General features: G+C 41.7%; 1 protein-coding gene across 4 annotated transcripts in view; it reads right to left on the bottom strand.

Moving 5' to 3' along the window:
• Positions 1 to 5,679: 5,679 nt before the first annotated feature.
• LOC121316203 (lysocardiolipin acyltransferase 1-like) overlaps positions 5,680 to 24,409 on the bottom strand; it is a 66,576-nt gene continuing 47,846 nt past the window's right edge. For all 4 annotated transcript variants that reach the window (XM_041251093.1, XM_041251094.1, XM_041251097.1 and 1 more), the window contains one exon: positions 5,680 to 8,944. In XM_041251093.1, coding sequence (XP_041107027.1) covers positions 8,433 to 8,944 — 512 coding nt within the window. In that variant the 3' untranslated portion in view covers positions 5,680 to 8,432. The remainder of the gene's footprint in view (positions 8,945 to 24,409) is intronic.

The raw sequence follows: 24,409 nt of genomic DNA, 5'->3' as shown, positions 1-24,409 counted from the left end.
TGTTGTCTGATGGCATTTTTATTTTTAATTTGTAAAAAGCAATTCTAAATATTACTTCGAAGTTCTCAATATTATTCTCAATAATGGTCTCTATAATATTAGCAATATTGCATGAAATTCAGCTATTCTTACACCACGCACCCTAGCATATTTATGTCCCACCTCTGCTCACTAATGATTGGACACCTGCATAACAAGGGGCAGATCTTTGACTCTCCCATTGGTTAAACATATTCAAGCCCGTCAACTGTTATGTCAGGCCTCCGCTCACTTATGATTGGACTGCTGTGAAGAAAATGCAGATCTTCTATTGTTTGATTTTATTTTATAAAAAAAGTTCTGCACGGTTAAATTATGAAAAAAAAAAAAAACATGTAATCAACTCTTTAGTAGTTTACTCTGTTGTATATAAAAGTAATCCAGAGCTGGCAATGGAGCGTGAAACAAACAAGGTTCCAGCTGTCCGTATATCAGGTGGATACGGACAGTTGGACCCTTGTCACATATTCTAAATCACAGCGCTGCCTCACAGAATTAAAAGTACCAGTTGCCATTTTGTTTATAGTTACAGATGTACAATGACTATAAAACTGATTGACCAATTACCAGATAAATTCAGTGCTGCGTAAACTTGGAGTAACTTCTAGAACTTTCTAGAACTTTCCAGTAATATAAATAGTAGTATAAATACAGGGGCCTTAAGCCCACCAGTTCAGTTTAGTTCCAGCTGCCTAATTGGATACATATCTGCATTTTTCTGAGATGGCATCAAGAGGCTGCAATGGTGGCATTCGTGATGGGTCTCCAAGGCGGTTTTACCAAGTTTCCCTGCTATCTTTGCCTTTGGGACAGCAGGGACACCAAGGTGCACTACCACAGGCGGGACTGGAAGGTGAGCGCTTCCACCAGGATATATTGAACTTTGAACGTCGCTACCAAGGACAGTATAACGAGAACATGATGGGAGACTACATTTGGGGGCTGATTCGTGAAAGTGATTTACACTATAATCGTAAATCTCGAAAAACTACTCACTTCTAAATCTTTTGTATTACTTTAGTATAAATACATGTTAATTTGGATTCATATGTTGTTTTTTTCTGACTTTATGTGAACGAAAAGACACAAATTCGCCTGTTTTCTCATTGGAAATAAAGTCCATTTCAAAATATCACTGTCCTGGTCACAAAAGCAAAGTTTGTGGGGAATAATCACCATTTCCTATACTTTTGAGGCATAAGCAATTAGGAAATAACACTTACTACCCAGGAACAAAAATTGTGTTACATAGTGTATTTAATAAAAACATTTTTTTGCCCTAAAAATTGCTGCTGCTTTTTCTTTTTTTTTAAATCCACTGTTTGATCATAAATGCAATAAGGCCCTTCAGGGTCGAATATACAGACTTCTTGTCTCTTACCTCACAATGCCCTGACTGCTAACGGGCCACGTTGGCACCAAAGCGAGCGAGCATAGGTGGGTCAAATGGTCTTTTCTTGTTCTTGAATTTCTTATCTCTTGTCTAATAAGTTTCGAGACCACTACCTTCTTGACATGAGAAGTGGAAATTGACTCCAAAGTCAGTGTTTCCCTGTGTAGGTGTTGGAATGGCTGTGTTGGGTTAGCTCAAGAGACACACCAGTTGTTGTATTATCATTGTAGTTCCTGGGCCCACTCTTCTCCAGGTACGTTAAGAACATCCACTTATCACACACACAGGCCCGCTCAACTCTTTAGACACTCCCACATCGACAAGTGATTCTGAATGTTTCTGTTGTCATTTTTTGGTTTCAGGATACCTGGGCTTCACTTGTGTGAAAGTGAAATCTGAGAAAACTAAAAGTAAAAACAATGTGGCCTGTGATGAAGCTGAGCGAAGGTGTTTGCAGATGTTTTTAAAATCCTGGCTATTCCACTATTGACTTGCCACTTGTCTGGCCCAGGTATAATATTGAATCATTAGGGCTTGGGCTTTCAATACTAACTCAAAACGCAGTTTCAAATGCTTGATGATCCAGGTGTAGTAGATAAGCTGGTAAGCTGGGAGAAATGCATATTTGAACACAAAACAGAATGTCATGCAAAATGATTTTTCTCCAAACCCATTATAATAAAGCATCACTGTATGTCAGTGTTTATTGTGGTGCAGACAGCACACAGTCTATAAAGTATAGTGTCTAATGTCTCTCAGCAGAACAGCACACAGAGCTCCAGGTACAGGGTTCTTTTGTGCACCACCCCCTACTGCCAGCACATACAGTTCTGCGTATCCCATAACTATCTCAAGAGTACTAGAGGGGGAGCTGTATAACAGGAGATTCTGCTCCACGTTAAGGTGTGTTAATTACTTTGGGGAAGAGTTCAAATGAGGAAACCAGCCACCCGAAGACTCCCACAACCCAAGACTGGATGACTGCATCGAGTGATGCACAACTGTACACAAGTTAGGTGTTGTGTGCTTTACATGTTAGGGATTCTGCTTCTTCTCAAAGATTGAAAGGTGCTGGAAAACATGGATCGAGAATTGATTAGCAGTTTGCTACGCATGTGGACTGGCAGAGCTATACTGGTGTTCTTTTCTGAAAAGAGGCTAATATTGCAGATAGCAGACTGTTTGGTTCAAATTGCATGTACTGCTAACCATTGATAGAGACATTGCGTCTACAAGCTCTTGCCCAGCATTGACTGCAAGCTAACGAGATAACAATGCTGTGGACTAGAAGGGGACAGGCTCTAAAGACTTCAGAGAGATCGAAAGAGATAATGCCACTAGGATCAAAGGGGGTCGCAAGAAGATAACAAAAGGCAGATGTATGGACCTTTTGTCTCCAGGAGTGTGAAGAATGCACTGAATTCAGAGGTTGTCACACTAGACTACACACACAGACACACACACACACACACACACTCACACAATAAATTAAATTACCTTGACCATTGGTTAAGTGTCAGAGAAAGGGAAGGTGGACCATCTATATAGAAGGGTATTTAATGACATGCAAACATTGTAATGATGAGTATTCTGTTTGTCCTGTACCTGGGACCAGACTCCCTGTATATTTCAATAAACCTGGCAACTGATTGAAGAAAAGGACTCTGTGCATTTTCTTGAATCTACTTAATCACCATCATTTTCTTTAAGTTACTTCAAAAGGTTAGAGAACACACCACAGATTAAATCTGCAAATATCTCTAGTTTGCAACCTAGACACTGTGTGGCAACACCCTTCTTACCAGAGTTATATTTGATACAGAAAAGAGTTAGGTAGTTGAGAGGGACGTTGAGTGGGTTTCCAAAGACAGCACAAGAGGTGGGCAGAGACATTACTCTGGTAGCAATACCCTAGTTTATTTAACTATCCAAGATGTACACATCACATACATGCTCAGAAGAAATCAAACTGCATTAGTAACAGAGCAAGGAGGCAGTTGCTGTAAGTAGATGGGTGTCAGCCAGGGAATTGTTAAGCCAGGCTATTGTTTCTGGGAGTAAGTTTTCAACAATGACCACAAAATAGCTAAAATCAAGATTGTTCAGATAGTGCAGCTTGAACTATTCTTAAGTTGAACATTTCTTAGAAATGTCAGCTATACCAAGTTCCTTCATGCCAGAAGGTTACATGGAATTTTAGAGGCTTTGGACTAAAGACTGGACTCCAGGGTAAAAGTGCGTTCAAAGTAATCAATCCCACCTCAAAGGGCTGCAGAATGTTCTGAGAATCCAGGAATTGTCAGAACCAGAATCTGAGGACGGCAGTAAATTACAGATTTAAAAAACTAAAACAAACGTGAATACCGGGGCCAAGCCTGGCCTGGTACACACTGGAATGGTTGTAGTGTAAGACCTGGTTCTGGCGGTAGGTCAGGGGGTTTTAGAATTCATTGAGTTTTTCAATATTCACTATCTAAAGAAGACAAACCAGAGGACAGCTCCGGGTCATAAGTATTGGAATATTGCCACCAGAAGAAGGTAGCAGACACCCAGCAAAGCTTCATGCCAGGTATTCCTGAATTGAGTTTGAAAGTAAAAAAAAAAAAAATGAAGCAGATTGACTCCGCTCTTGAAGAAATCTCAAGAGCGGAGAGGGTTTTGATTTGTCGGTTTTATTTTAATCAATGTATTTGTTGAGGCCATTTTGACTGTACATTGTAGAAGTTCTATGCATTGTCTCCTTTAGAAGGGCCCTTCACTTTTTTAAAATAAATTATAAAAATGAAACCAGACTCTAGACTCACCTGCTTCTGCTCACGATAATGCAGCTGGCCTGATTTTTCACTGTGGGTAAACTGTCCTACTGTAATGCATCTACAGTGCCGAGAAAAAGTTAATGATATTTATGGAAATTCCATTGTTTTACCATGATTGCCTTCTTGAATCAAAACATTTTCTTAAATATCCAATAGGGTTTATATTAACCAATTCCATGTCTTTTGAAACAAAATGATGTATGAATTAGGCAAACAATCAGTGATTAAGATTCAGGGTATGTGAAAAAGTAAGTGAACCCCCGTTTTTTTCAGCTCAATAAGGTGATAATCAGAATCAGGTGTTTAAATAATCAGGTAGATCTTCAGGGGCGAGTTTGGGAGGCCGCATCCTTTATAAAGATCAGAAACTTTGCAAGTTTGGTCTTCACCATACAGGTGTGTGAAAACACGTCATGCCACGATCAAAAGACATCTCTGAGGAACTCAGAAAAACAGTTATTGATGCTCATCAGTCTAGAAAGGGTTACAAAACCATTTCTAAGGATTTGGGGCTCCACCAATCCACTGTCAGACGGATAGTCTACAAATGGAGAAAGTTCAAGACGACAGTCACTCTACCCAGGAGCGGTCATCCTACCAAAATCTCTCCAAGAACAAACCAGAAAATCACCAAGGAAGTCATTAAGAACCCCAGAGTAACATCCAAGGATCTGCAGGCCACTCGCCTTGGCTAATGTGAGTGTTCATGACTCAACTATCAGAAAAAGACTGAACAAGAATGGTGTTCATGGAAGGATAGCCAGGAGGTAACCACTGCTCTCTAAAATGAACATTGCTGCCCGTCTGAAGCTTGCCAAAGAGCACATAGATAATCCACAAAACAATGTTCTCTGGACAGATGAGTCAAAGGTAGAACTTTTTGGCCTCACTGAGAAACGTTATGTTTGGCGAAAACCAAACAGTGCATTCGAACAGAAGAACCTCATCCCAACCGTAAAGAATGATGGTGGGAGTGTGATGGTTTGGGGCTGCTTTACTGCCTCAGGACCTGGGCGGCTTGCCATCATTGACACAATCATGAATTCTGCATTGTGTCAGAAGATTCTAGAGGAGAATGTCAGGCCATCCGTCCATGAGCTGAAGCTGAACCGAAAGTTTGTCATGCAGCAAGACAATGATCCTAAATATACAAGAAGATCTACAAAAGAATGGCTGCAGAAGAAGAAATTCCACGTTTTAGAATAGCCTAGTCAAAGACCGGACCTAAACCCCATTGAAATGTTGTGGCAGGACCTGAAGTAAGCTGTCCATGCAAGGAAGCCCTCAAATGTCACCAAGTTGCAGCAGTTCTGTAAGGAGGAATGGGCCAAAAGGAGTGGGCAATTTGCCTGTGATTTGCCACTGGGAAATACAGGCCAGTGTGTCTGCAAGCAGCATCCTGTACAAATGACACATGACACTTTTTTTTTTTTTTTTTTTTTAATCACAACCCCCACCCTCCACATTCTGAAAATTAAAACATTATGGGTCATATTTTAGAAGTGTTTTTTCAATCCTTCTTTGTTGAAAACTAGAATCAATATAACCCAGGCACTCTCAGTTAATCGGATTTTGTTTTTCATTTTTAACATTAACATTGATTTTTTTTTTCTTTAAGACAGGCTTTGAAAATACACCCCTATAAAACTTGCAAGAAACTAAGCATCATTTTAAATGCACCTGTTTCTTTCTATTTTTTTTTTTTTTTATTATTATTATTTTTAATATTGATGATGCCGGCGCCTATCAGGTTTTGCAGCTCCAGTCTGGCAGAAGGGTGATTGGCAACTTTTGTATGCAGAATTGGCACCCATCTCCTGGGCTGTAAACTGGAACAGGTGCTTGAACTGAGATCTGGTTGTTGTTTAACTCAACGGCTGCTAAGAGACCAGCAATGGCATATTTACACTTTAAATTGGCACAGTTTAAAACAATTAAGTTTAATCTCAGAGATTCAGCAGTGGTTTACATAAGCAGACAGTTTGCAACTTAATTGACACACACAGACTGTACAGTACAAACAAGCATGTTTAAAACAGCTTTATTTGGAGCCGGTTCTCCACCCAGCAATTGTTTTTTTCCTGAGGTTTTAAAATCTAATGCAAACAGGACTATTCGTAGCTCAAGGCTGCCAATAACGTTACGATTTTCAGTCTTGATTCTACGAAGGTAAAAGAAACATTTCAGAAACTTCATGCAATAAAAACTTTGAAGGTGGACCACCATGTGTTTGAACTGAAACAATATGTCACATGCAACAAACACAAACGTGGGTGCTTCGGAGAAGCAACACCTGAACCCCTGTTTATTATTATTATTACATTCTGCAGTGCATTTACATTGAATTTTTTACACAACTAGTTTTTTTTCTTCCACAGAATAATGCATACAATATGATCCGAAACTTTGCCATGAACCCCAGATTCACTGATACCAGCAAATCAACGCAGAGACACAAACATGTTTAACACGTCACAAATCGGAAGAACACAAGAACAACCACAAGCTGAGTGACTTGTCGCATTTAAAACATGCGATTCTAAAACAGAAGCTGCTAAAAAAATAAAATGCATTTTGCACTATTTAAAATAATGCCTTTAAAAATTCACAGCATTTCCAAAGGAGCTCCTTGGTTTTCTACAACATTCCCTCTGACTTCATAATAACATCTGTGTGCATTGTTTTAATGTGTGTTACATATTTAATATGGTGTTAGGTGATGTATGACACATGTCGATATGCACTCCAGTGGCTTTGCCACATGTGGGCTTACTGGCCTGTCTGACCTTGAGTGGGTGACAAATAGCTTGTATCTGCAATACCCCACTGTATAACATATCGTTAAATAAGAAAAACAGTACAGCTACTTCTAATGCAACACCATTTCAATCTGATACAATTACATTTCAGATGGCTGTATCACATCAATAATCACGGTCTACTATATACTACAATAATATTGTAATACACAGTAAGCCTGGCTGTTGTGGGTGTCTTCACTTTTTTGCACAGCTCTTCCAATTCATTTCAGTTCATATCATCTGTACTTTTACATGTTGGCGACATCTTTAGAGGGTTACAAAACACCAGCATATATCGCTGCCCTTTACACGGTGAACTGTACATTTCTACTTTGATTGCAATGGGATCTTAAATTAAAATCTGATGGGACAAATTAGTACAATACTGCCGCTCTACCCACCATTTCCTTTTAAACTTGGCATCCATCTATTGATCCACCTAACATACTTAAATACAGCAATGTTTAGATATAACGGCTGGTTTTCAGAGGCATGATTAATACGAGCACTTAAATGAGGGAGGTTATACTTGCTATAAAGAAAAATCACCTACTTAGTAGAAGACAGGTAAACAGGGCCATTTAAAGGAAGGAGAGGGCTGGTCAGATTCTAACTGATCTCGCTGCATTTTTCAACAACATTCAATTCTTTCTTGTGTAACCAGCATAAGACCCCATTAAGGTCTACAGCTCTGGAGGCAGGATGGCAGCAGTGTTTTTCAGAGGGAGTCTTACTGTGTGGTGGAGGATGTACAGCGAGGTCAGGACTGTGACACAGAGGGTTCCAGGGCAGAGGATTAAAGGTAGCCAAAGAGTCCTGAGACTTTAGCTTGGATATCTCCACCCTGGAAGCAATTGGTCAGCTGCTGGTCAGAAGCAAAGAAGAAACTGAAAAGTACTAAAACCTCCACACCTGTTGCAGAATTAATCATTTCCACCTGGCTGCCTAACTTATGTTTAACAGCACGCGCGAAAGCAGAACATTGAAAATGTATGCGTGCATGCATGTGTGTGTGTGCGTGTGTATGTGTATGTAAGTATGGATCGATTCCTTGTCTCCACAACACAAACCTACCACTAGCACGTTTTAAACAAAAAAAACAGAAATCTAAAAAAAAAAAAAAAAAACTAACAAAAAAACATGACAGGAAATAAACAAGCTCAGTCTGGGTCCTGCTAAACTCATGGATGGCAGCACGGGAGATGCATTCCTATTTTCACTCCTCATTCTCCTCGGAGTGCCCGGTGTAATTCTAAGCGTGGTGGAGGAGTTAACGATCTAGCAGCTGCCTCACTGCTCACCTGCGGGTACCTTTGACTAAATTGCTGTTCCCGGGAATGTCCGTTTGTCTGTTTCTGTTACGACTCCTTCTCCTCCTCCTCCTCACTTGCACTTCTTTGTCTCATTTGCTGCCGTTTCTCTGGTACTCTTCCTCCAACGGTGGCATGCCAGCTCCAGCACCTCCAGGCCCCCGACCACTCTCTCCTGAGCCAGAAAGAAGATTGTAATGAACAGGAGGTAGTAGCGCAGCAGGCTGGAGCAGTAGAGGGCCGTGAAGGAGAGCGCGATGAAGCCGGTCCAGTACACCAGCGAGACCATCTTGATGAGCATCACCCGAAACTCAGACTTGCAGGGGGGAATGCGGCTGCAGCCGGAGGTGTCGAAACAGTGCCCTCCGGTGTAGAAATCCCGCAGGCGCTGCTCCTTCTCCCGCCAGCGCTCCTGGCACCAGTCCTGCAGCTCCGCTGTGCCCTCGGGCAGAGCCTTTACCGGGTAGCGCTGCACGTGGAAGTGGATCTCGCGGGGGAAGTGCCCTGTCACCAGGTGCCGCTCTGTCTGGGGGATGTTCTGGGGGTAAGCCACTGTGATATCGTGGACAGCGTCTAGATTATCACCTGCAGGGAGGAGACATATATGTTAAACAAATACGATCAGGGGTGCCATGCCCCTTGTGTTTGAAAGGGGAAGTTTAATGGATTTAGATTGACCGTTTAAGTTACAGCAGAACCTACTGTAAGGTTTTACATAAATTCTAAATATTTATATGTGTCCTTTTAAAAGGTAAATAACAGGGGGATTATTAAAACTCTGTTTGTGTTTAAATGTGTTTGGAGTTCCAGCTAAGAATACTCTATTAGCAATACACAGTTTTCTCCGTCTTCTTTAGCTTTGACTATATATATATTTGCACCCTGATCAAATAAACATAAAGTATGTAAGCTTTGAATTAAAAGTTTATTAAACTCTTAGACAAGGTTTGCATATAACTACATGAATTCAGCATGTGCAAGAATTCAGCATGAATTCAGGACATGCCCTGGTCATCACTGGTCAAAAAATTGGGTTGTGCAGGGTTAGAAACATACACTCGCCAAAGGAGAATTAAATCTGATGAGGACTAGTTGATGTCAGTGTCTCAGTAGTCCTCTGGGCGAGTGCTTAAAACAAACGTACACACATACTCTCACGTTCACAGTTTTGCATTAAAAAAATGCTGGGTGTAGCAGTAGTGAATAAACATTCATAATGCTTACAAAACAGTCACTCATCTCCCCTGCAATGCAAAGTATTACCAACCCCACTTAATATGATGTTTACGTTTGTGTTCTCCCTCTACGTGGGATGCAAAGTTTATTGGGTTTGATTTTACTGAAACACGTTGCATCACTGAAGTAAGTGTAAAGTCATTTTACAAAAATATGGAGACTTATACCGGGTTAGTTATTAACAAAGCATTCACTGGCAACACTGACAAACCTGAAGGGGATCCTTCATATATTCAAATCCATGATACAAAGTCACCCAGCTTTCTTGAAAAAAAATCAGCGTTTCCTTCGTTTGTCTTTTGTATTTTTTATGCTCTCATTAATATCCATCCTAGTAAATTTCTACTATTTTTCTACAGATTCTACTGTACTTGCTGAAGCAGTTTTCTCTCACTGCTACTAAAAAAACCTTGCCATCTAGCTAACAACAGAGGGCTTCAGTGAAACGTACTGTCTTTAAAGTTATGTAATCACTCACAGGCTGTAAATCCCAACTCCACAAACCAGACAGCATTTTGGTAAATAGCAACACTTGTCATCCCGTCTGGTGCTGTCAGTGTCAGTGTCTCAGCACACAGTACAGTAGTCGCTTAGTAACAAGGTGCAAACAGGTGATTGATCGATCTGTAGGAGCGCTTACTGAGGCGCCTTTGTTGAAAAAAGATAAAATGATAAAATCTAAAATTTATAAGAGTGTTTATTTTTTTAGGAAAATCAAATTTAAGCCTACTATTTTTAGGGACCCCAACTGCTAGCAAGTTTCAAAAGCTACTAGGTCTGAATTTTGTTAGTTTCTAACCCTTTTTGTGTGTCTGCATCTAGACTTTACGTGCAGTTACGCTGGTATATATATATATATATATATATATATATATATATATATATATATATATATATATATATATATATATGGAGTCGCTCAGCGAAATGGTATGTCGACCACTGTGACATGTAAATTTAGTTTTCTTTGCACCAACTCACAGTGTCGTACAATGTTTTTTTTATATATATATATATTATATATATTATATATATATATATATATATATATATATATATATATATATAGATATACCAGTGACATACCATTTCGCTGAGGTCAATACATCTCTGTGCGATTGTGTCCTGTACTATCTTTGGATTTGCTTTGTTCCTGAATAAAAAACTCTTTTATTAAAACGAAGAAGACTTTTTTACCGTTTGATTATTCGAACACTCCCTCGTCCCATTAAGGTCAGAGGTTTTACTGTACGGACAGATCATGAACAGTGCAGACATCAGCAACCAATCCTTTATACTGGAGACCAATCATGATGCAGCATGATTGAGCCTCCTGGTACCCTATAAGGCCATTTCACAAGCTCATCTGTAGCTTTCTTATTAGAAAGCAGAACACATACAGCAGTCTTTTCAGTGTTGCGTTCCAGCAGGGGCGCGCAGAAACTGATACAAATGACGCAATTGTTAGTCATCAAGCAACTGGAATGCATAAGAACTGCTGGTAGCTTATATTCTGCCGTCAGCAAGCTCACCACAAACCACATTCTACTGATTGTAACATTAATCAGGAATGACAATGCAGTCAAGCCTGAGCCTGGATCCACATAAGGAATTAAGTATTCATTGCTATATAACCGCAACGCGCCTGTCAAATAACTTCTGTCTGACTGCATGTCAGTGCTTGACTCAGTTATTTGTCCTTATGAAATATAGCAAAGGCACCTTATTCAATGCAGTCACATATTCTGTCATAGGTTGCTTATCCTACGCAAAATTGTAATCAGTGTTACATAAAAGTTACTGTTGTCTGTACTAGTAAATCATACTAGGACAGTAACTTGGTAAGATACAAGGTCCCTAACACACTTGCTGAAGTAATAATGTACTGTAAATTATGTAATGATGGAGAGACAAATGGTCCTGCACATCTCTTTACATCCCTAGGTATGCTCTGACATCACTTGCTAAAGTATTTCTTTGTGATTGTGATCGTAATAAATATATCACCTAACCCACTCCTAACTCGGCATTATCCCCACAGCCTGGACTGGATGCATATTTGAGGTTCTCTTCAATACTCAGCATGAACCAAGATGCCTCATTATTATCCTAATAAAAATGGTTGCATTCTTTTAAATAAGTATTTAAAGTAGAAATCCAGATGTGCTTCACTGATCCAGAATACTTATAAAATAGTGGACATTCAATTAAACTGAAAGCTATGTTGTATTGTTTAATGAAAAAGGTGGGCAATGCTCTCTTGCTCGGCCCAGCAGAGCAACGGCACTTCTTGGGCTCAGACCATTGCAGACCGGCTTGGACAGTCCATTCTGGACCCAGTTGTGTTACTAGATCGCTTCTTTGAATTGGATCAGTTATTGGTGGAGGATGTAAATATACTACAAGCCGGTTGACAAACAAAGCCTTTTATCAACGTATTCATTAAGTTTTTTTTTTATTATTTTTTTAGTATTGCTACAGATCTTATGATTGCATGCTCTATAGATAAGGATGTGTTGGGGTTTAATAAACATTGTGAGACCGAGTGAAAAAGCAACTTACATTTTACTGTACATTCACACATAGCACCAGATATTATCAATCTTATCATTTTTTTTTAAAGTGGTGACTAGTCAGGCCTACTCAACTATTTGTACCTCAATTATTGAAATTATCAGTTGTTGGTCCCCTAGCTGCAGACCCTTTTGGATGTGAACTGCAGATAATTACATCTGAGTGATTGCCATTCACAATAATCAACCAAGCAGCACCCCCCGCAATGGAGGTTAGGAGGAAACAAACTGTAGCACTGAAAATATATCTTGATATGGGTGTAACCATACAGTAATGTCACAATACATATCATGATAAGCAGGCTGTGGTACAATATGTATCACGATACACGTGATGATCTTGATGGTTTTTTTTTTAATGATGGACTGCTTTGATAAAGGAGAAACATTAAATTACATTATGTATTCGTACCAACTATAAAATGCTCTTCATTCAGGAACCGTTTAGTGAATTATAATGATCTCGGTTGTGCTGTTGGTTATCACAACACAAACGATACACGCCTCTGCTACGATACGATTTAGCTTGTCAAGAACGCATCACGATTCATCGATACACAATCAATCATTACATATCTACATCTGCTGAACAGGAGTCTTTTAAAACCTCCTTGCGCTGCTCTGCACAGACCCGGACGGAGAAAACAGCTGTGAATGATGTTTTATGAATGTTAGATTCCTCAGATACAGTCATATGTAAGTGCTGCAGTTCACACACAAAGGACTCAGTAGCACGCAATTACAGCATGAGGTGGTGTTATTATTCACCTAGATCCACATCTGCTATAAATAGAGGTGTGAGGAGGGGGGAAGGAGGATTGTAGGAGACTGTGAATCAGACTTATGAAAGCCTACACATGCCCACCCTAGAAGATTATTGAGGAGTTAGGAAGCTGAACAGCAACACTTGAGATACTTGTGTGTGTGTGTGTGTGCGTGTGTCTGCGTATGCAAGCGTCTGTATGTGCGTCTGTGTATGCGTGCATGTGTTTTTGGAGAGGGAGGGGGGTGCAGGAATACATGATCACACGGTCCGCTGATGTTGTTTTCTTGCAGTCAGCTTGATAACCTGCTCTACTACCGTGACAGATACTGACTTGAGACGCAGCTGTTACATATTACAGAATACTTGTCAGTGATGCTAAAATTCAAATCAGCCATATGAGGGACTCACACTTACACAAAGTGTGTGTGTGTGTGTGTGTGTGTGTGACAGATGGCAGGTATTTCTACATTTATCCCGAAACCAGGGAGTTAAATATCTTTACTGTAAAAAGTGCAGAGCTAAGGACTTTGAAGTCTATTCAAAAACAGGTTTTAGAGGTTATCAATTCAATAATTAATGAACACCTGAATAGGGGTGCAATTGGTTCAATTACAGGGACGGAAATAAGACTCCTGTGGCATAGCAGTTTTAGCCATTCCTCTTTAATAAGACACACCTGAGCTTGTTACCTATACACTACAGCTAACCACTAAGTATTACTGTAGTAATACTTCATAGAATGGGTGAAACTGCTATGTAGTAGCAGTCTTATTTCCATCCTTGAATTAGGGAATTAAAGGGAATTATATCATTATAACAGGGCTAGCTGTAAGCAGTACTGTAGCTCTCAGAGCTGCCTGGCAGTAAGGTGAGGAGAGGGTTAATGTCTAGAAATCAAGTAGCCGTTCTTCTACATTGCTTCAGTCCATGTGACGCAGAAAGCAGGATCCAATCCCCCAGAGAAGCGAATACATCACCTCAAATTAAATCAGCCTTTCTCACCTAACAAAGATTCTGTGAGTCATCACCTCAGATCTATTTCCGACAGCTCGTATTGAGCGGTTTAAAAACGGTCCCTCTGCTCCAGCTGTCAGCAGGCAGGGCCTTGTCAAGTGAGCGGTGGCTTCCGAACAGAGCACTGGGAGGGATGGAGGGAAGGAAGGAGTAATCCTGCTTTGATTCAGCCTCTTGACTAATCAGAGAGATAGCAAACAGATTGACTCACACTGAGGGGGGGGTGAAGAGAGAAGGAGGGAGAGAGAGAACAAGGGGGAGAGGGGAACGGGAATAGGGAAAGGGGAGGGGGAAAGAGGATGAGAAGGAAATGGTACAATTTTAGGAGATATCGAAGAGAGAAGGGGAGAAAAAAGAAGAGGCAGAAAAGAGAGGGAAGAGGAACAAGGAGGACAGAGAGGTGTACACATCTTGGAAAAAAGAGGCAGCAGAGAGTGTTCATTTGCATAACAACACCTGAGAGAATGAATAAATTAATGAATGAATTGAGTTATTTTCACAGCGTTTTTTCGAAGCATCCTTCACAAGATCTTTGTTTTTTACTCAAATAAAATAAATGAAACTGTCCCTGTCGTTGGGTTTTTATTATAATCAATTCCGGTTAAACGGAACTCATTAGACACATTTCATGAAACAATTAAATTTTCCACATGGTCCCGTACAAATTTAGCAGTTGCTTATTGAAAATGACTTCTTATTGTACAAATTCACTTAACACCAATTTCCTATTAGAAACAATTTATTTGAGGACCCTCCTCCCAGCCCCGAGTGGGATGACTGATTCAAGCATCAATGCCATTTCAAATGTAGCAGCGCAGAAACGTGCACTATCCTTGCAGACATAAACAGAAGTGCTGAAAGCAGTGGATGATGCACCACCACACATGAAAAAGAAAGATGTTATTGCACATTTTCCCCACAAACACTTTGTCAACCAATTTGAAAAACTGTGAAACAACAATACAGGTTTATGAACAGCCAACTGGATGTAAGTCGCTGGCGTGTCCTGATGTTTGCTTTGTGGTTTAAAAATGCCAGTGATCAGAATGGGACATGCAGGCTTCAAGTGGTTCATTTGCTATGTATACTTTTAAAAATGTCACTTACAACTGTGTTTTCAATAAAATGCACAGTGCTTTTAAAATGTACAATAATTTTCATTGCTCAATAATTTAAATTTGATTTCAGTGCAACTTTAATAAAAACGGACAATGTGCATTTGTCTTAGACTCCTTATAATATGAATTACTGATAATAAAAAATTTTTTTGCTGGTTCCATGAAATTCATATTAACGAAAATTGTATATAGAAAGATAGAGGGGGAGACAGAGGGAGGAGAGAGAGGCTATTCCAATCACTTTGTTGAAGCCTCTTATCCCATCTGGGATTAGTGTATAAAAAGTACTTTTAGACATGAGAAAGAAATAGCTTGCCTACAATAAAGATGTGACACTGTACATGAGAGGGGGAGAGGGAAATAAATGGGAGAGGTGAATGAAGGGGAGAAGAGTGAACTTCGATACATTCTACAACTGAGCAACAATAAAACAAGTACAGTAACAGAATGAAAATCGGTTCCTCAGCCCAGCAGACCCAAGGGGTTGAACTGATCAGTCTGCTGCTGTACCTGTTAGGAGCTATAACACACTTTGCTATACTTCTGCAAGGGCTACAGAAAATGCGACGTGGGGTCGCCGACAAGAACACTGTTGCTATAGTGGCTTGGCGTCTCAGCATATTTAATTTTAAGGCGAGGCGAGGACTGGAGGAGAACCACAAACCATGCAATTCAAAGACGAATGCCTTACCATTCAGCTAAAGAGCAAGCTCTGTAGATTAGAGGTAAGCACGTGTCTTATGCGGACGTCAGTATTATTAACTCACCAGCCGCTAGGAGGAGATCCATTACACTATAATTCAAATCAGCATCGTGCTGCAAGCTCTGCAAAAAACAGTTCACTCCTTTGCCCAGGACAGCTGGACGGAGGAAAGTTGCTGTTGCTGCTGCATAGCAATACATGTCCACATTGTGCCTGGCTGGGGAAGCCAGTATGTCCAAAGTGCTGTGTCTTTATCAAACCTGTTTGAAGATTTCCAGCTGTTTGACTGTTTGAAGCATTTTAGTGGCTCAAGGTCTAGGATGTGCCACAGACAACCTGAACACTAAACACAAGCATTTCTGTTTGGAACTCATCCCAAGAAGACAGAGGCATTATCTGAACAGAACTGAGTATGTCTAAACAGAACTGAGTATGTTTCTATCGTTTCAAGAACAATTGGCTCACATTTCTACAGCACCTTGTGACAGGGTGAAGGAAGATAGAAGGTGGAAAAACTGGCCTCCAAACAGACATGACCTCAACGAGATAGCGCATACAATAGGTATACAATCCGGATACAGTGGCCATCTTGGGTAGGTTGGCAATACAGGTGTACTGAGTTTCTTGCTAGTTAAGACAGAGGTTTCAGCAACAGTTTTATCAAGTAGCGATTGGCTGTAGTGGATTAATGGGGTGGGGCTTGGTACATATAAGGGATGAGTCAGGAGGTTGAGCTGGAGAGGTTTTGGTGCAGGAGTGAATGCTACCAGGACAAAACAACAACAAACCACAGAGGTCTTACAATTGCCGCTTTCTTTTCCCCAAGACAACTATCAATGCCAAGGACACGGGAAGCAAGGGGGTTCGGTGTTAGGCCGAGGAGCACTACCTGGACTGGGACAGCAAAGAGAAGACAGCAAAAGACCCTGGAGTGATTGTACAAATACTTGTGGGCAAGGAGAGAAGTGATGGTTTGTGAGCACTGAATACCACGTTGTGGTGTCACCAAGTAAACATTTATGTTGCACTAAAAACCTGGTTTCAGTCTCCTCTCATTATACACCCCTCACCCCACCACAAAATGTGTCAGAAGCAGGAGCATGGATCCTGCATAGTTGTTGAAGTTTCTGCAAGAATGCTGAGGGGATGCTCAGGAGAGCCAATGCCAGATGCATTGCGCCAAGCTATTCAACCAGTTAGCTGCAAAAATGGCCTGTCTATGCAGTTACTCCCAAATTGAACAGAATGACTCTGGAGAATGAACAAGAGGCATTTTTATCACTTTCTAAAGCAGCTCAATGGCCCAAGGCATTCTAGGTTGTTAAAATAGCCCCATGCCTGACTGGGGAAGCCCTAGTGGCTTATCGGGAGATGGAAGCTGTGGAGGCCCCGGATTATGACCTAGTCAAGCAGACCATCCTCTCAGGATTAACCCCAAAACCAACCGTTTCTAATTTCGAAAAATTTCAAATGGAGGACACGATACGCCCTCCAATGGCTGCGCAAAAACTCTGTCATCTTTGCCATTGATGGCTGTAATCGGAGGTTAAGCCTGGACCCCAAGTGAAGGAGCACATCACAGAACAACTGCTGGAGGTGACGCCACTGAAGGTCAGCGCTTGGGTCAGACGGCTGCAACCTAAGACCACCGCAGAGACAACAGAACTAGCAGAGCCGTACCAGGATGTGAAGGCTGACGATCATGCCCCTGCTTCCAGGTCTTTGAGAGACAGTGCAGGGAACACCAGTACTGCTACCGAAAGGTCAGTTCAGGACCCCCTTGGGTTGCCCCCAGAAGGAGTAGAGAAAACCTCCCTAACCCACCCCTGGCTGGGGGACTGGTCAGTCATAAACCTCTCTCCCCAGTATCATCGTCTGTTCCCCTGTTTCAGATGCCATGAGCTGGGTCATAAGATTGCCATCTGCCCTCTGATGGAGTGTGACCTCGGGTGATCAGGACCCATGGTGTTGGCAAGTATTGGGGGAACTAAAGGTTAGGGGTCTTCCTATCTAGTGTCAGTACAGGTGGGACAACACAGCACCCATGCGTTACTGGACTCTGGGTGCGAGCACATTTTAATTTGACTTCTGCTTCTGGGGAGCAAGACCTGCCAGTCCAAACAGCCAGTGGCAATCTCCTGCATTCATGGAGGTCTTACCCTACCACTAAAATTAGGATGACTGCGGGTCATCATACTGCTGACTTAATCGTCGCAGTCTCCAAAAGGTTGCCACACTCTATAATTTTGGGACAAGATTGGACATTTTTCAATGAACTGGCGAGTGAGAATACAGTAAGTGTGGCCACTCGGACATAAACAGCAAGGGAGCAACTGATTAGTGAGATTTTTCCCTTACAGTCTGACCTGTTTAATCCTTGAATCGTGTGAGAAAAGCAAGAAAGAAGCGTCGGGCAGAAAGATTAGAGGGTATCAGACCTCGAATGCAAGAAGTTCAAAGGTCAGACCAACCCCAAATGTGGAAAGGGGTGGGAGTTCAGTGTGACTTTCAAGGTGTACCCAACCGAGACCTCACCGAGTGGATAACATTACCTGCCAGCCATGCATTTTGGAACCGGGATGTTGATGTGGCCATGGAGCAGGACGCGGACTGCTCCCTTGAAAGGCACAGGTGCAATGTATCGAGAGCAGGGTGGTGAATGATTTAGCCCCAATCTGTTAAGGGGTTTGCTGTAAACAACCAGTTGTGGTGTCTAGAGTGTCGGAGATAGGACAAGCGGAGCACAGTTTCTGGTTCCCTGGCCTTTTTGTTCCGAGTTGATCAGGCTTGCCCATGATATTACATTTGCGGGGCACCTTGGACGCGAAAAGACGGAGGAGAAAGTCCACTGGTTTCCTCTCCGTTTGATCGGATTGGGGTGGATATCGTGGGCCCCTTGGATGGCATAAACTTTGGGTATCAGTTCATTTTAGTAATAGTGGACTATGTGACTCTATATCCTGAAGCTGTCACGATGCGCAGCACCAACACACAGTCAGTGGCAAATGAACTGGTAACTGTGTTCTTGGGTAGGTATACCTAGGGAGATCCTGACTGACCAGGGGACAGCGTTTATGTCTCAATGCATTCAGCAACTCTGTGGGTCCCTGAAAATACGTTCCCTCAAAAGATTGACATATCATCCTTAAATGGATGGACTGGTGAAACGATTTAATAAGACACAAAAACAGATGCTGTGCCGGTTTGCAATAAAGGCATAAAGAACTGAGTAAAAATGCTTCCTTATCTTTTCTTTGCTATTCAAGAAGTACCTCGGGTCTTTAACAGGCTTTTCACCATTTCAGCTCCTCTATGGGAGACAGCCCAGGGGTATTATCGATTTAGTAAAGGAGGGCTGGGAAGCAGATCAAAGTAGAGCACAGAATATAGAAAGCATGTGCTCGAACTGAGAGATCGTCTAGCCCTTTGTAGTCCGGCCAGGTCCGACATTACACTTTTCCCTTTCCAGTTCATTGTTGGACCCTGTCTGACATCATCAAAAAGATAAAGCACAGGTCTCCAGTCTAGTTTTTTCTCCAAAAAAATCAGAGAAAAGCTTTCAATGGCCGAGTGAGACCGACAGGAGCTGAATGAAGCCAAAAAAAAGGGCGTATCTCATAGCCCCATGCACTACAGAGATAACACAGACATAAACAAAGGAGAGAGATAGTAATAAAATTATGACTTGGATCGCATTATTGAGGAGTGTGGTGATAAAACAAGTGATAAGGAGAGGATTTATAAGTATGCAAGTCTATAAAGAGGTATGTGAAAAATACAGCGAACAAGGTGTGGGGCTTGGCTGGAGATACAGTACTGAGTGTCCTTGTGACTCAATGCCTTTTAAACCTGTTTTACTCTGAAAAAAATGTATTTTAAACAACGTGTTTGTAAAATAAACAGCGCGTGTGAAAATAAACTGGACCTGACGTGCCTGACATGCGCTGAATAAATGGACTGCAATGGGCTAGAATTGGTTGGTCGATTGGTCAAGGAAAACCTGGGAGTGGCACAACATACACAGCAGCAGCATCATAATCAAAACGCTTGCATTAGAACCTTCCAACCTGGGAACCAAGTGCAATTATTCCTCCCCTTGTCAGAATGCAAACTGTTTGCAAAAAAGCAGGGGCCATTTGAAGTCATCTGAAAAAATGGGGCCATAAATTATGAAATTCAATGGCCAAGGCGGCGACATTTATCACATAAATGCGTTAAAACGCTTGAGAGAGAGGCATCATGTTTGTCTCCCTTCTACCATTGGAAGAAGACTGGGGTCCCTGTGTGTCCACTCAGCAAACAATGGACAGCAAACAATGGACATTGGGGGATAAGTCTGGAGCTGAAAAAGGATCTAACAATTGTAATAACTCAACTTGTTAACATTTCCCATCCAAACCAGGTAGCACACATTTCAGAGAGTATGCCACAATCACGAAGCCAGAGGTGAGGGTGAGAGAACGAGCAAACCGGGTACCAGAGAGAAGAAGGGAGACTGTCCGTGCCGAGGTGGAGGCAATGTTAGAGCTTGGAGTGACTGAGCCGTCAAGGAGCGAGTGGTGCAGTCCGGTAGTGTTGGTCACTATGTAGGACAGAACCAAATCGCTTGTGTCGACTTTAGAAAATTGAACCCCCATTCCAAGTTTGACACATAACCCATGAGGAAGGAAGATAACCTGTTGGATCAGCATGGCTTGGCTCGGTATCCACCCTCGATATCACCAAGGGCTAGTGGCAATTCCGGCTTACCCCAAGTTCACGTGAGAAAACAGACTTTTCCACGCCTCAAGGGATTTTCCAGTTTTGCACTATGCCATTTGGTTTGCATGGGACACCAGCAACATTCTAACGCCTCATGGACCAACTATTACAGCATCATAGGGAGTATGCGTCAGCATACGTAGATGACGTAGTCATCTATAATTCATCATGGGCAGAACACCTGTAGAGACTGGCAGCAGTCATGACGTTCATTAGGAGGGCGGGGCTTACCTCAAAATATTTGGGTTATGTGTTGGTGTGGCAAAGTGGTTTATTGTAGACAGGTGCAGGGGTGATGCAGTGCGTGAAAGAAGCAGACAGAGATAATTGTAATCCAGTTTAGAAATGTTTATTTTATTTGCAGGTCTGGTGACCAAACAATAGTTCCCCGGCAGTACATACCAATGTGTACAGTACAGGCTATATAATAAGAAGAGACAGTCCCAAACAATAAACAAATATCCATCCCACAATAATATAAACATGGTCACCAGTCCTGGGTGCATGCAGTAGTGCTCGTGGTGGGTGATACAGTTTATTTTTGTGACAAAGATGCAGTGTTGTCCAGTTTCGTGCTGGCCCCTGGCGATAGGTCGGGAACTGTGTTAACTGCCTGGTAACGTACAAGACAAGATGAGACAATTATAAGCAAACAAATCTGCAGCCGCTACACTGTTTACCTTCCGGGTCAATACATTCTTGCAACGGAGTCTCGCCTTCTTCCAGACTAACCGACTTTCCGACCAGGGGAAAGAAGTGTCAGGCCAGGCTGTCCAAAGAACTCTGTCCTTGCTTAGCGCCCTCACAGGTCGGGAGGGAGATTTAAAACCAAGATTCACTGTATTTCTGTCACAGTTGGGTAATGGCAAAACAAAACCTATTGTAACCAAGATCCTGGCGCTATTCGATGCGCCAGTACCCAAAAGAATGCACCAGATGAGGTCAGTGTTGGGACTAGCCAGTTATTATAGATGGTTCATTCCAGACTTCGCCTCTACAACAGTTCCCCTTACTGATGTAACTAAGAATAATGCCCCAGAAAAAGTAAAATGGACCACCGAATGCCAAGGGGCCTTTGATGGGTAAAAAAAAATGTCTCTGCCAATCCCCTGCAACAATAAGTCCAGTGTTTTCTGAGCCATTCAACTTACACACGGACACTTCGGACGGTGGCCTGGGGGTGGCGCTGTCCAAGGAGATAGAGGGGGCAGAGAATCCAATCATCTACATCAAAAGGAAACTACTTAACCAGGAAAGAAATTACTCGGCAATAGAGAAGGAGTGCCTGGTGGACAAGTGGGCGATGGATGCTCTTCGCTACTATCTCATGGGACGAACCTTCACCCTGGTGACAGACAACACCCTGCTCCAATGGTTAAACACAATGAAGGACACCAATGCCCAAGTGGCTCTCTGGTGACTCGGGTTCAGCATTGGCACGGTAAGCTGCACGGCAACGATGATTTCTTCTCAAGGGGAGGGTGCAGGGGAAGGACGAGTGTCTATGGGCCACTCTGGGGGGGAGGTGGCGACAGGGTAAAAGAAGATGGAGGGTGGAAAAACTGGCCTCCTAACAGATCATGGTACTAGACTGACTGACAGACATGACCTCAACAAGAAGGCACATACAGTATGCAGAGTCTGGTTTTGGCAGCCATCTTGGGGAGAACAGCTATATAGGTGTACTGAATTTCCTGCTAGTTAAGACTGAGGTTTCCGCGATTGGTGCAGCGGATTAACGGAACAGGGCTTGGTACATATAACAAAAATATGTAGCTCAGTCACTAGGTTGAGTTGGAGAGGTTTTGGTACAGGAGTGAACGCTACCAGGACAAAACAACAGCAAAGCACGGTTTTGCAATTGCTGCTTGCTTTTCCCGAGAGGACTATCACTGCCAAGGACACGGGGTTCGGCATGAGGCCAAGTAAAACTACCTGGGCTAGGCCAGCACAAAGAAGATGGCAAAAGACACCAGGGATTATATAAATACTTGTGGGCAAGGGGGCAAATGTGATTATTTGTGAGCACTGAATTATTGTAAATACAAACGTGTCACCAAGTAAACATTTGTGTTGCACTAAAAACCTGGTTTCAGTCTCCTCTCAAGATACACCCCTCACCCCACCACACACCTCTATAGTTCAAAACTTCCACTGCAATAAGTCAAACAGGAAAGTCACAGGGCTGTCTCTTAGTGTTTTAAAGTGTGCCGTCTCACATGTTCTTTGAGGCTAAGGACAGTGACGTTGAAGTATAAACATAACTTAGGAAAACATTTAAAAAACAGGCAACATGACCTACAGAATTTCGATTGAGAACTTTACGATAACTGTGTACAATCTACTGCTCCCCTTTCATCGTCTTTCATCTGCTGCTTTCATCTGTTCTTGACTGCATTTGCTAGAAGTGCAGATATCACAAGAATTACTGTAACTCAATTTCGTTTGTTTTTTTTCCCATTTAGAGTGAGGGTTTATGTACCATTTAGGAATAGTGTATTACAAATTCTGTTTACGTCTTTGTTCATGAGAAGACACTCTTAAAGAGATTTTAATTGCTACTAATAGGATATAATGGGGGTGCGACTAAAAATATCCCTTTGAAGTAGGAGAAAAATAACCCACAGAGCATGCAACAAGAGTGGCAGTACAGGCTGAAGGGGCACAGCTAGGAACTGCATCAGAGTATTACAGCACTGGAACACCACTTATAACAGTACACCACACTACATTTGCACAGTAACTCTGCAGTTTTACCCATGCTTTTCCTGTGATTATATAATGCATTAACCATCGTTTACAATGGTTTGACATCCTTTTTTGAAATATGCATTACTATACCTCTCTGTCTTTTACAGTGTTTACCTACGCTTTATCATGGTTTCATTGTGCTTTACTACACTTTGCTATGTTTTTACCACTGAAAACTAATAAGGGAGAGCGCTGCACCAGAATAGTGAGACTGGCCATGGAGAGATGACTGCAATTAAACACATGATTAGCATTCAAAAGCAGTGATTTACTGTGCTGTACTGTACATCACACAGTTTATTATGTAAAATATCAAGTCACTATATCAAGAATATCTAGTTAGATTCAGTTTAATCTCCTACATTTTAAAACATTAAACATCTTAAAATGTCTAAAGTTTAACATATCAGGAACTTTTGTGTTGTTACTTTATGATGTACTACAACACGTAGACAAGACTACTTGTATACAATATGTAATTGATACTGAAAAAACCTAGTAAATATCGAGTAAATAACCTCCCACTGCGTAAACATTAAAGATTACGTTGATATACTTCACATCGTTAAATGTTTAGGAACAACACTTGGAAAGCTCCAAGGTGTTAACATTCCTAGTCTGGGTGGCTGCACGGTACTCTTAATGATCACAAGGTTCTGTGTAATATATTATTGTATCAAGTACCAGTAGCGGCCAGTGAATTTGAAAATAGGTGGGGAGATAATCTAAAGACTAAAAATAAGTATTTTAAGAAGGAACAGTTTTGGCAGGTTACGCACAAACATCTTTCGGATTCTGCCGTTGTCATTGGTGTTGTAATAAGTAAACACGACAATGTCGCAGTCTCAGAAAATGTGTCCTGCTGGTTTTTTCGCTAAATAAACTGAAGAGTGTCACAGCCACACTAGCTGAAAGAAATTCTGGTTTTTCACAAATGACAGAACCTTTTGTTTTCTACTCTCCTCTGTCCAGCATTCGATATGCCTGTATTGTGTTGGCCAATGCTTCCACTGGAAAACATTTACAGCGCGCTTTTCAAATAATTCACTTTGCAGCAACTTGGCACTCACAAGATGTTTCATGAAAGCAAATCGTTCCCTGGCATTGACGATTATTATGTCACACACT

Source organism: Polyodon spathula, chromosome 5, assembly GCF_017654505.1.
Source record: "Polyodon spathula isolate WHYD16114869_AA chromosome 5, ASM1765450v1, whole genome shotgun sequence".
In the NCBI taxonomy this organism is placed as follows: Eukaryota; Metazoa; Chordata; class Actinopteri; order Acipenseriformes; family Polyodontidae; genus Polyodon; species Polyodon spathula.
This window is presented reverse-complemented; position numbering and strand designations above follow the sequence as displayed.